Here is a 15,528-nt window from a genome sequence, read left to right on the forward strand (position 1 = left end):
GCAGAGCAGCGAGGGTGTGGAAGGGCTTCCTGGAATGAAACCTCTCGGCTTCTGTCCAGATGGACTGGAGTCGGCTTCTGAGAGAGGCTGGACCACAGGGTTGTCTGCATTAGCACCGATCTGGAGTCAGGGACCCCAGAGGCCCTTCCCACCCTGTTCCTCCCTCTCCTTCCCCTGTTTGATGGAGATCTCTGGTCCCTCCCACCTAGCAGCAGATCCTGCTCCCAGCCCGACCCTTGGGTTCCTGAACCCACCGTTCCCCTCAGGCAGTGCTGTTTGTGTGGTGCTGCAGCCTGCATCTTTCAAGCCTCGTGTCTGCCTGGGCCTGGGACTCTGCTGGAAGGGGTCCTGCAGGCTCAGATCTGCACAGGGAAACTCCACAGAGCAAGACTGGTCATAGGCAGGAAAGGATGGATGGATGGATCTATCAATGGATGGATGCATGGATAGGGATGAATAGATGGATGGATCTATCAATGGATGGATGCATGGATAGGAATGGATAGATGGATGGATAGGGATGGATCTATCAATGGATAGATGCATGGATAGGGATGGATCTATCAAGGGATGGATGGATCGATCTATCAATGGATGCATGAATGGATGGATGGATGGATAGGGATGGATCTATCAAGGGATGGATGGATTGATCTATCAATGGATGCATGGATAGGGATGGATAGATGAATGGATCTATCAATGGATGGATGGATCAATCTATTGATGGATGCATGGATAGGGATGAATAGATAGATGGATCTATCAATGGATGGATGCATGGATAGGAATGGATAGATGGATGGATAGGGATGGATCTATCGATGGATGGATGGATGGATCTATCAATGGATGGATGAAGATGGATAGATCTGCGAAGAGATGGATGGATGGCTATGGATGGATGGGGATGGATAGATGGATGGATCTATCAATGGATGGATGGATCTACCAATGGATGGATGCATGAATAGGAGTGGATGGATAGGGATGGATCTATCAATGGATAGATGCATGGATAGGGATGGATCTATCAAGGGATGGATGGATGGATGGATCTATCGATGGATGCATGGATGGATCTACCAATGGATGGATGCATGGATAGGGATGGATGGATGGATAGGGATGAATCTATCAAGGGATGGATGGATGGATTGATCTATCAATGGATGCATGGATAGGGATGGATAGATAGATGGATCTATCAATGGATGGATGCATGGATAGGAATGGATAGATGGATGGATAGGGATGGATCTATCAAGGGGTGGATGGATCGATCTATCGATGGATGCATGGATGGATGGATGGATCTACCAATGGATGGATGCATGGATAGGGATGGATGCATGGATAGGGATAGATCTATCAAGGGATGGATGGATGGCTTGATCTATCAAAGGATGCATGGATAGGGATGGATAGATGGATGGATCTATCAATGGATGGATGCATGGATAGGGATTGATGGATCTATCAATGGATGGATGGATGGATGGATGGATGGATAGGGATGGATAGATGGATGGATAGGGATGGATTGATCTATCAATGGATGCATGGATAGGGATGGATGGATGGATGGATGGATAGGGATGGATAGATGGATGGATCTATCAGTGGGTGGATGGATGGATAGGGATGGATCTATCAAGGGATGGATGGATAGGGATGGATTGATCTGTCAATGGATGCATGGATAGGGATGGATGGATCTATCAATGGGTAGATAGATGGATGGATCTATCAAGGGATGGATGAAGATGGCTGGCTGGCTGGATCAATCAGTGGATAGGGACGAATGGATCCAGGACGGATACGGACTGATCTGTGGATGGATGGATGGGAGGGGTGGCAGAGATGGCTAGCCGGACGGCTCTGTCAATGAATGGACGGATGCCGCAGTGGGTAGGGATGGAGGGAGGTGGGCAGGGAGGCGCCCTGACAGCTGTTTCAGGCATCAGCCCGGGCAGTGACACAACCAGGGGCCACGCGCGGCGGGGGCGCTCCGCTCCGCTCCGCTGCGCTCGGCACGGGGGGCACAGGGGATGATGTCAGTGCCTGGGGGCGGGGCGGGGCGCGCGTGGCGGGTCGGCGCGATCTGCCCTTATAAGGCCATTTCCACTCGCAGCCAATCGGCGGCGGCAGGCGGTGCCCGCCCGGCCAAAACTCCCGCGGAGCCGGAGGAGCCGCCGCGCCCGCCCGCCCGTCCCGTCCCGTCCCGTCCGCTCCGCGCCGCGCCTCGCCTCGCCGCGCCTCGCCGGCATGAGCTGCTCGCAGTTCAACAAGGGGCCGTCCTACGGCCTGTCCGCCGAGGTCAAGAACAGGGTGAGCGCCTGGGGGGTCCGGGGGGCCCTCTGGGCGGGGGGTCCCGGTGCCCAGCGCGCTGCGATCACCCGGTGCTTTGAAGGCGCCGGGCCCCTGGGGCGGGGGGGGGTACCCTGCTCTGGGCAAGGCCCCCGCGGAGCCGGCACGAGCCCCCGGTGCCCGGCTCTACCCCCACGCCGTGGTGCACCCCTTGGGCGCTCCCCGGGCAGGTCGGGGGCTCCTGGGGCAGGCGCTCGGCCAGGGCCCCGCTGTGCTGCGGGCACCAAGAGGGCTTTGCCCCGTGGGTCTGGGTGGGGGGCGAGCGGGGGCAGCCTGGTTGGGCAGGGGCTCAGTCCCCTCCCTGGCAGGCGCAGCATTTGGGGGGGAAGCAGGCGCCCCAGTCTCCTAGTCTGCTTCCCCCTCCTTCTCCTCCTCCTCCTCCTCCCTGGGGTTTCCACCCAGGAGCGCTCCCTGGGGCTGGCCCCTCGCCCTTCTCTCCCAGGCCTGGCCTGCTTTCTGCTCCCTTGAGAGCGCGAAAACCCACTTCAGCCCACTGCACCTCTGCTCCCCCTGGGCTCTGCCCCCGGCTTCTCTGGGGCCTCTGCTTTTGAACCCAACCTCCCCGTGCCTCTGGATTGGCCTCGGGGACGGGAGGGGAGGGGAGGGGAGGGGGTCCCAGGCTGCCGGCTGTCGGGGAGGAGGATGTGGGGTCAAAGCGGCTGCGTCCTGGCTTCTCCTAGGAGAAACGTCCCGCAGCCTCCGGCTAAAGGCCCAGGGAAGAGAGACTTTACAGTCAAGGGGAGACGGGGGGTAAAGAGCAATGCTGGAGCTGCCTGGGGATTGGGGCTGGGGCGGCAGAGCTGTCCCTCTTCCTTGGATGGCAAACCCGGGCAGGGCAGGGCAGGGTGTGGGCCCGGAGAAGCCGTCGGTGCAGTAGATGCAGTTTCTTCTTGTGAGCTATTAATGTTAACCACCCCTGTAATCCTAAACTCGCAGCCTGTAATTTATGGGCTGGCTGGCCTGTGTTCCCAGGGTAATTTCAAAGCACGTGAGGTGTGGTCCCAGGAGAGCGGTCTTGCCCCTCGGTTGTTTGTCCCTGCAGCTCTCCTGACACCTGGCCCAGCCCGGATCATGGTGGGAATCCTGCAGTTGGCCGTCTGCGCCGGCGCTGCCAAAATCCTTGAGAAATAAGCCAAGGCTTTGGAGCCCCAGGTCCCTGCCCCCTGGGCAGATGCCTCTCCCCAGTTACGTTGAAATAGCCATGCTAGAGGAGCGCTCTCCCCTCCTGAAGCCCGTGCCCGGGAAGGGGCTGTGGGTCGGGGGGCTGCAGCCCGGGGTGATGCTGGAACCACGGCTGGGGGCTCTTCCGCTTCTCGTCGGTGGCTCTCGTGAGACGCCGTCGTGGCTGGGCTCTGCCTGCCTTGCCCTGGGTCATCTGCGGGGCTAAGGCCACAAGCCGACCCTAGACTTGCCGTAAGTCCGCGTGCCTTTCCTGTTGCTCTTTCGTCTTCCCAGGAGCAGGGAACGGCGGGGTCAGGATTCCCGGGTCCTGTTCCCAGCCGTGACAATGACTCTCACTCTGGCTTTGGTCTTGATGGCTGTAAACTGGGACCGTTCCAGCCCAACTTAGCCATGCCCGTTTGCGCAGCATGAAAGGATCTGGCTGGCACTGCTTGGGCACCTAGGAGCCGTGCCAGCTGGGGCCACTGCCAGGCAGGACAAAGGCAGATGGCAGGTTTGGGACCCTCCTTCTTTGTCATGCCCGCCTGTTGCATCCTGACCCACTGGGGCATCGTCGCCTGCCTGGTACCCAGCGTGCCAGCGGCACTGAGTCCTGCCCGGGCTCTGGAGTACTGCTGAGACAATAAGTTGCGTGTGCAAGTTGGAAAGCTTTCTATAGCGGGGGAGAGCCATTGGCAAAGCTGCAGCCCGGCCTTTTGCAGAGGTGCCAGCTTGCTCTGCCCTGGGTCAGTGCACCAGGCTCGAGCTCTACTGAAGCCCCTGAGATCCTGGGCAGGCTCCTGTGTAGCCAGCGCTGCCTGGAGCAGGCGTGGAGCATTTGCCTTCTCCTGCTGCGCGGCCCTCACCTGGCGGGCAGCGCCGAGCCCTGCACCTTGCCCCAGCAGGCTCTGCTGCAGTAGGGATGCAAGGCAGGCAGGAGTCTCACATGTGGCATGTGCTGGAAGCACAGGTCAGACAGTGAGGGCTCTGCCTGGGATCCAGTCCCCACGCGCCTGCCATCCTGAGACCGCCCATGGTAGCACCCAGCTGCCATATACATATATAATAAAATAAGGCCCCAGAGCTCCCTCTCTCGGGGACTTTGTACCAGCAGTGCTCATCCTGCCAGCCAGAGGACTGGTTCGGGGCTGATCCATAGGGTGGATCCTGCGTGCGTCTGTGGGCCTGAGCCCCTGTCCCGGATCCAGCCCCCGACACACTGGAGCCATCTGGCATGCAGGGTGGCATCGCCCAGCCCGCGGGGCTCCCCACAGCTCTGGCAGTTTGGCAGCAGGGGAGTGGCAATTAATTTGACTCCCTGTTGCTAAATTCCTGGACCCGCGAGGAGCCCCCATGGGCCAGACAATGTGGCCCTGCAGGATCTGACCCCCGGCCTCGCTATTGTATGCCATTCTCTCTGGATGCAGTTGAACGGTTTGTAGCTGGAGGGCTGAGCTGGGGCTGGGGCTGGGGAGAGCCAGCACTTGCCCAGTTCAAGGGGGTTAATAGCTCCCATAGGAGCAGTGCAAACACCAGCAGCTCGTCCTCGCCTCCAGAGGAAGCAGATTCTGTAGGCAAAGTCCCTCCTGGGTTTCCTAAACCCACCTGGGATTCAGCTGGTCAGCATGAAGTGAAATGGAGGAGCCCCTGCCTGGCCGTGGTCCCTCACGGCCGTGATGCCCCCATGCTGCCGGTCTGTTGGCTTTGCAGTGGGAGGCAGCCTGCAGGCCTGGGCCCATTGCAGGGGGGCAACGAGCCTAAGAGAGGGGGGAGGCATGGAGCTCGGCTGAAACATTTAGCGGTTCTCCCTTTGGTACGGCTGAGTCCTCTGTGTTTTGTCTGACAAGACTGACCCCAGTCAGCGGTGCAAGTCCCGAGGCAGATGCCCATGACCCTGCACCCCCCTGGCTCCACTGGGTAAGGTTGGGGAGCGGGGCGAGTTGGAGAACGGGGCCAAGCCTGGAGCAGTCTCATTGGTGAGGGATGGGGCAGGGCAGGATGGGGGTCCCTGCGCCCCAGTGCTGACGCTGAGCCCCTACAGCATCACCTACAGGGTGATGCTGATAGGAGAGCTGGGGGGTTCTTGCCCCCCTAGGCCAGCAAGGGGGTGCCGCGACCAGCACGGTTCCTTCTGTGCTCTGATGTGCACTAGCCCCTTGTGCTCTTGCTCCGAGCTCCCCCGACCCGCTCCCACATGTCAGCCCTGCCTGGGCAGCCCTGGGTGTAAAGCCCTTGGTGCCTGCGGCTGCCTGGGCCGGGCGCACGTCCGGGATCCTCCTGGGAGTGGAGTCCTTGCAGATTCCTCCCTGGTGAGCCAGCCACCCCCCACCCTCTTGCTGCCGTCAGCAGGAGGATCTGGCTCCTCTTTCCCCACCTCCCCTCCTGCTCCGTCACCTTCTTGCCTGTTGCAGGGATAGGCCTGGAGGAAGCTGTTGCAACACCGGAGCTGAGCCAGGCCCAGCTCTGAGCCTGCTGGAGTCTTGCCCCGGGCTGGGACAGCAGCTTCCCCCTGGCAGCCCGGCTCTGCCCTGGCTCGGTGCAGCCTCTTGGTTCCCTTTGCACGCTGTGTCCTTCCAGCCCTGCCTGTGGGGGTGGGGGTCTCCTGACTTCTTGCAGACACTGAGGCAGAGCAGCTCCAAAGGCAGGGAGGGATCAGGGGAGGGTCCCTGCTCCCAGCACGGGCTTAGCGGAGCAGAGGGGCCAGCACTGGCCCCCAGGACCCGTGCACAGCGGGGAGGGAGGGCAAAGGAGCTGTAGCCAACATCTTAACCCTGTGATCTCCCCCTGCCCGTGAGCTGCATGAGGATGGGTTGCTCGGCCTGCTCCAAGCAGGCTGGGACCATGCACACAGCTCTGCATCGCTGGAAAGCGGCCACCTCTGGGGTGGAGCATCCATGCTGGGGTGGGGAGGGGGTTCCTCTGTGTACCAGGGAAGGGTGGCGCTTGCCTTGTGGGATCTGCGCCTGGGGACTAACGCACCGGGTTCAGCGTGTCTGGGGGTCCCTTCTGCGAGAGTACGGGGCAGCAGGGTGGGAGGTCTGGGGCAGGTGACTGCAGCTGGTCAGGTCTGGATTTGGGCTGGATCAGGGGAGTTTCAACTTGTGCCAGGGTCCTGTAGTGAGATAAGAGCCTACTACTGCAGCTGTTCTCTGGGTAGAAAGGTGAGGCTGGGCTGCTGGCCTGGGGTGGGGGTGGCACTTAGGCGGCCTAACCAGCCACCAGCCCCCTTCCCTCGGCCGAGTGTGTGGGCGCTGGAGCGGTCCTTGCCCGCAGGGGCTCCTGGGCTGCAGCTCTTAGCCACGGGCTGCAACCGTGCCTGGGCACAGGGGTCCTGGCATCTCCCTGGTGCCAGGGATGGGCTCTGGCATACCCTCTCACCCTGCTCTGGCGGAGCAGGGGCTGTGGAGCCAGCATGGGCAGCTGCTCTTGATTTAGAGGCGGGACTCGCATTCCTGGCATAGCCGCGGCCACAAGGAATCTGCCTGGATTCCAGCCCTGCGGGGAGGGGACGGCTGCGCTGACCCTGGCCGGGCCGGCTGGGGCTGCAGCAGGGAGGCCGGGGCAGGGGCTGCGCGGGGATCGCCCGCCCCTGCCAGCTCTGCCCTGCGCCCCAGTATGCCCAGGGGCTCCTCGCCCTTGGGGGCAGGCGTCCGGGACAGGCTAGACATGGGTCCCCTCCTGCTACTGTCCTGGGTCCTCTCTGTAAGCCCAGTCTGAGCCAGGCCCCCGCGGATGGAGGCACTAGCAGCCTCCCCCTCGCGTGACTCGTCCCTTTGTGACACTTCCTGTGGCTCAACCCGGGGCTGGGGGGGCAGGGCAGGGCAGAGCAGTGCCAATACCACGAGAGCCTGGCTCGCCTGTAGCTCGGGTCCGAGCAAGCGTGGCTTCAGCACGGGCTGGGGGGCGGATGGGGGAGGGGACCACTGGAGCCTCTTGCTTTTGTGGCTTCTCCCTTGGGAGCCAGGCCACGGCCCCTTGTGAACACCCCTGCTCCACGCACTGGGTTGGAGCCTCCTTTCTGCTCGGGTCTTCCTGGAGGAGCCTGTCCCGATGAGGGGCTGCTCTTGGCCTTTAACGCCAAGGGGCAGAGCATTTAACAAAGAGCTCTTTTCTCCCCATTGCATGCAGTCATTTGAGCCGTCCGCCCTCCTCCAGTCCCCTTGGGCTCCTGGGTCTAGTGTTAAAAGCCAACCAGGAAGCGGCGAGAGAGGGGAGCTTCTTTTGCTGCACCGAAAAGAGGGTGCCTTGGTGCAAATGCCCCCCGCCCCCCTCGAAGTTCAGCAGCATGCAGGCTGGGGGGAGGGGTGTTATTCTGCACCTGGCAGGATGCACTGGTGTCCTGGTCTCCGAACCACAGGGCTTCACACTTCTCACACCCACACCCCCACATCCCGCCCCAGGGGTTTTGTCTTGCACTGGGAGTGCCTGGGCTGCAGGGCAGTGGCAGGATGGAGGGGTGGGATCCAACAGGGTGGGCTGGGCGGGGGCATCTCCGTCTCCCTGGGCATCACCTGGTTGTGCCCTTGCTCCTGTTAGCTTGGCACAGCATCATCCCGGTTGCCCCCTGCCCCCAGCCTGGCACCAGCTATGGGGTTTTCTGTCGTCTAGTGACACTGTGAATGCAACTCGCTGCTGCTTCCCCTTCCAGCAGCCCAACTTCTCCCACTGCCCGCCTGGCTCCGTCTTGTCCTGCGTCTCAGGAAATTGTAGCTGCTCCAGTAACCCCAAACCGCCCCTTCCTGGTTCCCGATGGCTTCGCTCCCGGGTCGGGCGCCGTGCTGGGAGCCCAGCAGGGATGCCTTATTCGCATGCTACAGGGAGCTCTGGGTTTGCTGCTTTTGGCAACAGACCCCCTCATCTCCGTTGCCTCCCTGGGGAGGAAGAGGGAGTGCCTGCTTGGAGCAAGCAGAGGGATGCTGTGCCCACAGGGAGCAGCGATTTTAAGGCATCGGAGCCCCCAGGGATAGGAGGCTCTGCAGAATACCCCCCCGGGGGCAGCAAAGGGGTTAACGGCCTTCACAAGCCACTTCCAGGTTGTGGAGGCCAGAGAGCATCAGCTGCAGCAAGTGCAGGCAGGCCTGGCCCTGCTAGGGGAAGCTGCTGTGGGGCTGGGCTGCCCCGGGCATGAGCTCACTGCTTCTGCAATCTGCTGCTGCTCTTGGCAGAGCGCAGAGAAGTGATGGAGGGGGAGGGTGGAGGCCAAGGGTCATAGAGGGACCGGCTAAGGCCCCTGATCCTGGCACTGCCACTGCCTTGTCAACATCCTCCTGGCCAGGGCTCCACAAAACCTCCCAGCCCAGCAAGGAAGCCCAGTGTCGGGTGCGGGGAGCCGTGTCGGGGACTCGGTAGAATAGCACTAACCTTCCCACCTTGCCTTCCACCAGCTCGCCCAGAAGTACGACCCACAGAAGGAGGCTGAGCTGAGGACATGGATCGAGAACATCACCGGGCAGCAAATCGGCCCCGACTTCCAGAAGGGGCTGAAGGATGGCGTCCTGCTCTGCGAGTGAGTCTGCTGGGGCCGGCGATGCTGTGGGGGGAGATTCCAGGGGATCATGTCCGTCTCGGGGAGCTGCAAGCTCCCTGGGCCGGCCTCTTGCTGCCCCCTTCTCCAGCCCCTGCAGCATCTGAGAGCCACAGTGTGAGCTGCAGATGAGCTTGGAGGCTGGAAACCCTTCTCAGACCTAGCTCAGCCTGGCTTGGAGTTCATTGGCAAGAAGCCTGCACTCGGAGCCTGTGAACAGGGCAGAGGCACTGGCTGCTCCCAGCTTGGCATGGCCCTTGTGCCCCATGATGTGATGCCGAGCTCCGGCTTGTGGACAGACACGGAGAGCTCTCCTGCCTTGCCCCAGCCATCCGGAGGGAATGGACTTCAGATGCACCGGTCTGGGGGCAAGGACTCTGCTCCCACCCAGGGCTGTGCATACCTAGTGCTGCTCTAGTGGCCGGCAGGCACCCTGGCCTGGCTAGCAATGCCTCTGCCCTCCCCTAGGAGCTGGGAGAGCAGGCCGGCTAGGGGACCACAAGCTCCCCGGGAGGCTGCACCTGGTAGAGAAGGCGTGCAGTCCCAGGAAGGCTCCCTGCACCTGCGGGCTGTCCAGCCCTTCGATCTGCCCGCACAAAGGAGCACAGTGGGTCCAGGCTGTTACCAGGCCTGGGGCGATTCCTGGCATGGGCTTGGCTGGACAGGATGTTGCTTGAGGTTTCTCCACACTCTGCCTTGGCTCTGAAAACAAACACAATCTCCTTCCCACAAGTGGCTGCGGCTCAAATTCATAGGGAGCAAAACCTGAGCCTGTCCTGGCTGGAGCCGATCTCCATCCAGGGGAAGCCACTCTGTCCTGCTCCGTGGAAGAGGCCCTTCCCGATGCCATGTGCATGGCCGCCTCACTCAGGGGAGTTGCCTCTTGCAGCGAGGGGCTTCAGGGCTGCGTAACACCAACGTGGCGATGCCAGTGCTTTCCTGGAAATAGAGAGGAGGGATTCATTAGTTCCTGTCTGCTGACTGCACCAGCGGCCGAGGTGGCATGGGAGGTGGATAAGCCCATGGGCACCAAACTCCTGCAGTGCTACATTCGCACTGCAAGGGACAGCAGGACCCGGAGCTGGTGCAGGTGGATGCGGCCTCTAATTCTCCTTGCTCTGGTGCCAATGGCACCATCTCTCTGCAGGCTCATGAACAAGCTGAAGCCCGGCTCGGTGAGGAAGATCAACCGCTCGGCTCAAAACTGGCACCAGGTGGGTGGCTGGGCCTTGTGTCCCTGGAGCAGGAGGCCTGGCAGGTTGCTGGCCCTGGCATTGCTGCTCTGGGAGCTGCATCTCCAACAGGCTCCCGGCTCCTCGCCCTTCTCTCATGTGTCCTTATCCATGTTCCTCCCCAGCTGGAGAATCTCTCCAACTTCATCAAGGCCATGACCAGCTATGGCATGAACCCTGTTGACCTCTTTGAAGCCAACGACCTCTTCGAGAGTGGGAACATGACCCAGGTGCAGGTCTCCCTGCTGGCCCTGGCAGGCATGGTGAGTGCTAGGGAGGAGCACGGCAGCTTTGTGACTGTAGGAGACATGGCTGTTCCTCTCTGTCATTTGTAGGCCATGCCACACCTTGCACCCACCCCAGACACCCCCAAGGGACCCTAGGGGTAGAATCTCGCTGCTCTGCCTGGGTCCCTCTGGTCTGCTTTGTGGGAGACTACAGCCAAGGACCCTGCCAGGCCCTGTCTCTGCCTCCATGGATGCTCTCAAAGGATGGCATTGGCCCCAGCCAGGTCCCCACTGAAGCAAGGACATTGCCTCAAGCTCATACAAACCATCTGCAGTGCATTGAGCCCCCCCCACAGCACTCCCTATCCCAGCCTGAGGCTGTCCCCTCTGCTGTCTCTCCTGACCTTTTGAGGCAGGTGTTTAATAGCATTGAGCCACCCCAGAGACAGCTGCATTCTTGTAGTGGAAATCGGATAGAGGCTTGAGGTGCCCTGAGGCTTGTCACAGATGACCTGAGGGCAGGGCTGATGAGCTGATCCAGATGAGTTTCCAGTCTCTGTACAAACCCCAGCACCGGAGGTCTTGTGCTTTGGGCCAGTCCCTGGCAGGCAGGAGATAACGGATGTGGTTGCCCCTGCACCTTGGTCCTGGGTGGGTTGGGAGCCAGGGAATGCTGGGGACAGTCTCTGAGGCTCTCACCCTTTCTGGCAGGCCAAGACCAAGGGGATCCAGAGCGGGGTGGACATCGGAGTGAAGTACTCGGAGAGGCAACAAAGGAACTTTGATGAGGCCAAGATGAAAGCCGGGCAGTGCGTGATTGGGCTCCAGGTGAGTGGATGCCCACGTCTCCTACTGCAGGGTCCTGGGGGGCACCAGGGAGAGAGAGCGCTGTAACCCTTTAGCACCTAAATTCCCTGCCCCCAGGCACAAGGGGTCAAACCCTGTGGGAGTCCTCTAGTTACTAGCAGGATCTTAACCCTCTGGCACCCTTCATCCTCCCCAACTGCCCAGGCTGTGCTGGCATTGCCCGTTCTGCTCCCCAGGGGCCAGGGACTGTTACAACTGCTCCGCTCTGTTCCTTGGACAACCCTACCAAGCTTGGAGCATGGGGCTGGCTTCTCAGGCAGGCGTGTTGGGGGAGGAGAAGGACTGGGACAGTCTGGACTCGGTGACCAACTTACTGCCACCTTGCAGTGCGCAGCAAAGAGGCCTGAAAGCCCATCTTTGGGCTGGGGCTAGGACTCCCCATCTGGGGGACCTCCTACCCAGCTCTGAATGGGGAAGGTGTGGGACATGGTGGGGAGAGAAGGAGGGTTGGCCTCACTGTCTGGCACGGTGGTAGCCCTGGCTCCGCACCCTGTGGAGGGGGGACTCCCAGTACTTCCAGGTTCTCACAGTCTCTCCTTGACTTCAGATGGGCACAAACAAGTGCGCCAGCCAGTCGGGCATGACAGCCTACGGCACCAGGAGGCACCTCTATGACCCCAAAAACCAGATCCTGGCCCCCATGGACCATTCCACTATCAGTCTTCAGATGGGTACCAACAAGTGCGCCAGCCAGGTAGGCAGGTGGGAGCAGACTGGTGTGGGTCCCAGAGCCTCCACCCACCACCACGCCTCTGGGGGTGCGTGGGGCAGGAAAGGCTGGATTCAGCTGGGCTCAGTCCAGTCCACAAACTAGATCCAGTTCTGGGGGAGGTCTTGTGGCCTGTTTCCTGCCTGTAAAACAGGATCTGTGATTTGTACCTCCCCCCTATAACCCTTGGGCCCACAAAGATGGTAAGATCATGGGGGTTTCTTTGCTCGAGCCTGCCCAGCACCCAGTGCAAAGGGGGCCCACCCGCCCTCCAGCCAGTTTGCGAGCGCAGTGGTGTGACACACGGTCTGGTTTCCCAGGTGGGCATGACGGCCCCTGGCACAAGGAGGCACATCTACGACACCAAGATGGGCACCGAGAAGTGCGACAACTCTTCCATGTCCCTCCAGATGGGCTACAACCAGGGAGCCAACCAGAGCGGCCAGGTCTTCGGCTTGGGCCGCCAGATCTACGACCCCAAGTACTGCCCCCAGGGCAACCCGGGCGACGCGGCCAACGCCGCCTGTGACGAGAGCATGGACCCACCTGAGTACCACTACTACCGAGAGGAGGAAGAGAGTTACTGAGGGGGGGCCCTACCTAACCCCACCTAACCCCCTCCCGTCCCACCCTAGCTCACTCACAGATCCTAGTTGCCGGCAACATTCCAGCATCTCCCCTCTCTCTCTTTGTAAAACTCTTTTTATACTGAATCTTTTTCTAAGCAAGGAAACACCCCTCTGTGTAGAGAGAAGAGTTGGCTGTTTAGCCCCTTGGGAGCTGTCCCAAAGGGCAGTGCCCCCAAATTCAGCCCGGTAGTCTTCTATTAGGCAGGATTTTAGATGCCCATAAGTGCCCGTCTCCAGCCCTCCAGGACTGCACGCGCCAGGGAAGCATTAGCAGAGCAGGGCGTGCAATGGATTGCAGCCTCCCAGCATTACAGGCCTGTGTTGCAACCGTGCGGCTGCTCCTTCATGCTCTGAAGGTGCCTTTGGAGGCTGCCTAGCCAGGGCTGGGCAGCAGCTGGGGATTAAGGGCATCTGATAAACAGGATGCAATTGGGAAGGGCAGGCCAGGCCAGGGAACTTCAGAAGGATGGGAGGCAAATCCTGCTGCGTCAGCTCTATTAACTACTGCATCTCTTCCAAACTCTCATGGGGACCAATGAAAATATATATCTTTCTATACATATATATATTTTTTATCGAGGCCAAAAGCAAAGCCCAAAGGCTGTGCTCTCCTGTGTATGTGTTTTTTGGGTTTTTTGTGTTGTTTTTTTTTTAAAGGGAAGCAGACTAGCAAGGCATTGTGAGGCTAGGGACCAAGTTTATCTGCTCTTCATCTCTATTCCAAATAGTCCAGTGCTCCCTGAAGAAGAGAGAAGGAGAAATTTTAACCGGCCCAGACGCAGGGGTGGGGGTCTGAGTCTGCTGCATTATTTATGGCAGGGTCAGGCCTCAGGAGGCTGGATATGTTCACCCATATCGGATGGATATGGGTGACTCAACGGATGGATATGTTGCAATGGCAGTGGTTTTTTACAGATGTTTTTTAATACAGCTGCTCTTCCGGCTAAGACTCGCTCTATTTAAACCTCCAGGAAATGTCTTGCGCGCGTCTGGCCTTGCTGGCACTCTCATAGATTCGTAGATGTAGGGTCGGAAGGGACCTTGCAGATCTTCTAGTCCGACCCCCTGCCCCGGGCAGGAGAGAAAACTGGGCTCAAATGACCCCAGTTAGGTCATTGTCAAGCCTCCTCTCTTGGGGCGCCGGCTCCCCATACTGCCTTCCAGGTTAGGCTTGTCCAAACCAGCCCCTCGTTGCTGGGAGGCCGTGAGCCCCTAAGAACTGGATGGGACGTCTGCCTCGGTGGCAGCCAGGAGCCTGGCGATGGAGACTCCCTGGGCTCCTGGAAGACCAAGTGCCACGCATTCTTCCCGAGGTGGAGGCGCCTCTGGACGTGGTGGCTTGGAATTTTTTTTTTTAATTTTTTAATAAAATGTGAAATGTAATATTTGAACATGGGCAATAAACGCTTTAGAAAGGATGGGCCGTGCTGCCACTTGTGTACACAGGATGACTGGGGAAGGGGGCTGGCTCAGCTGCTTCACTATAGCCGCGGGTGGGGGTGCCCCTTGGGTTGTTGGAAGAACGGCGTTCCTCCTGCTGGCTGTTGCCGCTTGATATGCGACTGTCTGGAAAGCTGTTAAGTGTCTATTTTGGCTCCCCTACTTGGTCCTGGCAGTAAATGCTCCGCTGATTCCAAACCGGATGATAGCTTGAAAGGGAATAGCTGCATTGCAAAGAAAGCCCTATTCCTACCGTGAGGTCGGGAACCCCAGACCTAGAAACCCATGCAGCTGGGGGTAAGGCCCCTTTAAGACTCAGCACGCCTTCTTCTGGCCCCGCCCCTTTGAGGTATATAAGGCCAGGGCCAGGGATCAGCTCAGGACTAGGGCAGTAATCCTCAACTGGGGTGCCACCAGCTCCTTTCAAGGGTGATGCACAACATTAGCCCTGTTCGGTTTGCAAATCTGACGAGCAGGGATCCTGGTTTTCTCTGACTTAAAAAAAAAAAATCCCCAATTTTCAGTTAAAAAAACCCAAAAAACTCCAAATCCACATTTTTCCGTGATTAAAATGAAACACCACTAATACATAGATGAAACACCGCTATCGCTATATCTGTGTATTAGCGGTGTTTCAGCAAATACATCGATACATCCATAGCGGTGTTTCATTTTAATCACGGAAAAATGTGGATTTGGGGTTTTAAACCGAAAGTTGGGGATTTTATCTTTTTAAATGGAAGAAAAGCAGGATCCCTGCTGATTCAACCCAGACGGAGAAAGGCCGCAGTTGCGACTTCCTGAGTTTCTTTTTTTTTTGAAAACAAGTTAGTTTAATTTGCTTTTCTGCCCAAGGCAGGGCTTTGGGCCTGGCCAGGCCGCCTCGGGTCGCAGGAGGTGGGGAGCTGCTGCTGTAGGGTGACTCGATGAGAGACGGGTTGTGGGACGGGTCGGCGCAGCAGCCTCCTGCGTCGCTGCTTGGGTCAGCGCAGGACGGGCGCCTGGGCCGGGGCGACTCGGCGAGAGGCTCCCGGGCGTTAGCGGGGCGGGAGGGAGCGGCACGTCTCCCTCGGCGGAAAGAGTTGAGCCCGTCAAAATGGGTACGCGTCATTGAAGAGGCTGCGCGCCCCGGCTTGCGGAGCTGGCTGCGGTCCCTGCGGAGGCGGCCCCAGGGTCCACGTCTGGCTTCAGACGGCTCAGGGTGCGCGCTGGGGTGGGCAGACCGGCTCCGAGCCCCTGCGCGGCTCTGGCGTCTACGCGGAGCAAGTCCGGTAGGGACCGAACGGGCGTTGACCACGGTGCGCAAAGACCCGCTCTCGGCAGCAGCCACCGGGGAAGACCCCAGAGGGACCCGGGGTGATGCCAACCA

The 15,528-nt window shown here is 59.7% G+C and overlaps 1 protein-coding gene across 1 annotated transcript; it reads left to right on the forward strand.

Moving 5' to 3' along the window:
- Positions 1-2,197: 2,197 nt before the first annotated feature.
- Positions 2,198-14,137, forward strand: CNN2 (calponin 2). The gene is made up of 7 exons (XM_019484116.2): positions 2,198-2,331; positions 8,916-9,037; positions 10,203-10,269; positions 10,413-10,550; positions 11,226-11,342; positions 11,929-12,075; positions 12,411-14,137. Exons 1-7 carry the CDS (start codon positions 2,269-2,271, stop codon positions 12,675-12,677), a joined length of 921 nt encoding a protein of 306 aa, XP_019339661.1. The 5' UTR covers positions 2,198-2,268; the 3' UTR covers positions 12,678-14,137.
- The last annotated feature ends 1,391 nt before the right edge of the window (positions 14,138-15,528 follow it).

The sequence above is a fragment of the Alligator mississippiensis genome, chromosome 16 (assembly GCF_030867095.1).
Source record: "Alligator mississippiensis isolate rAllMis1 chromosome 16, rAllMis1, whole genome shotgun sequence".
Lineage (NCBI taxonomy): Eukaryota > Metazoa > Chordata > Crocodylia > Alligatoridae > Alligator > Alligator mississippiensis.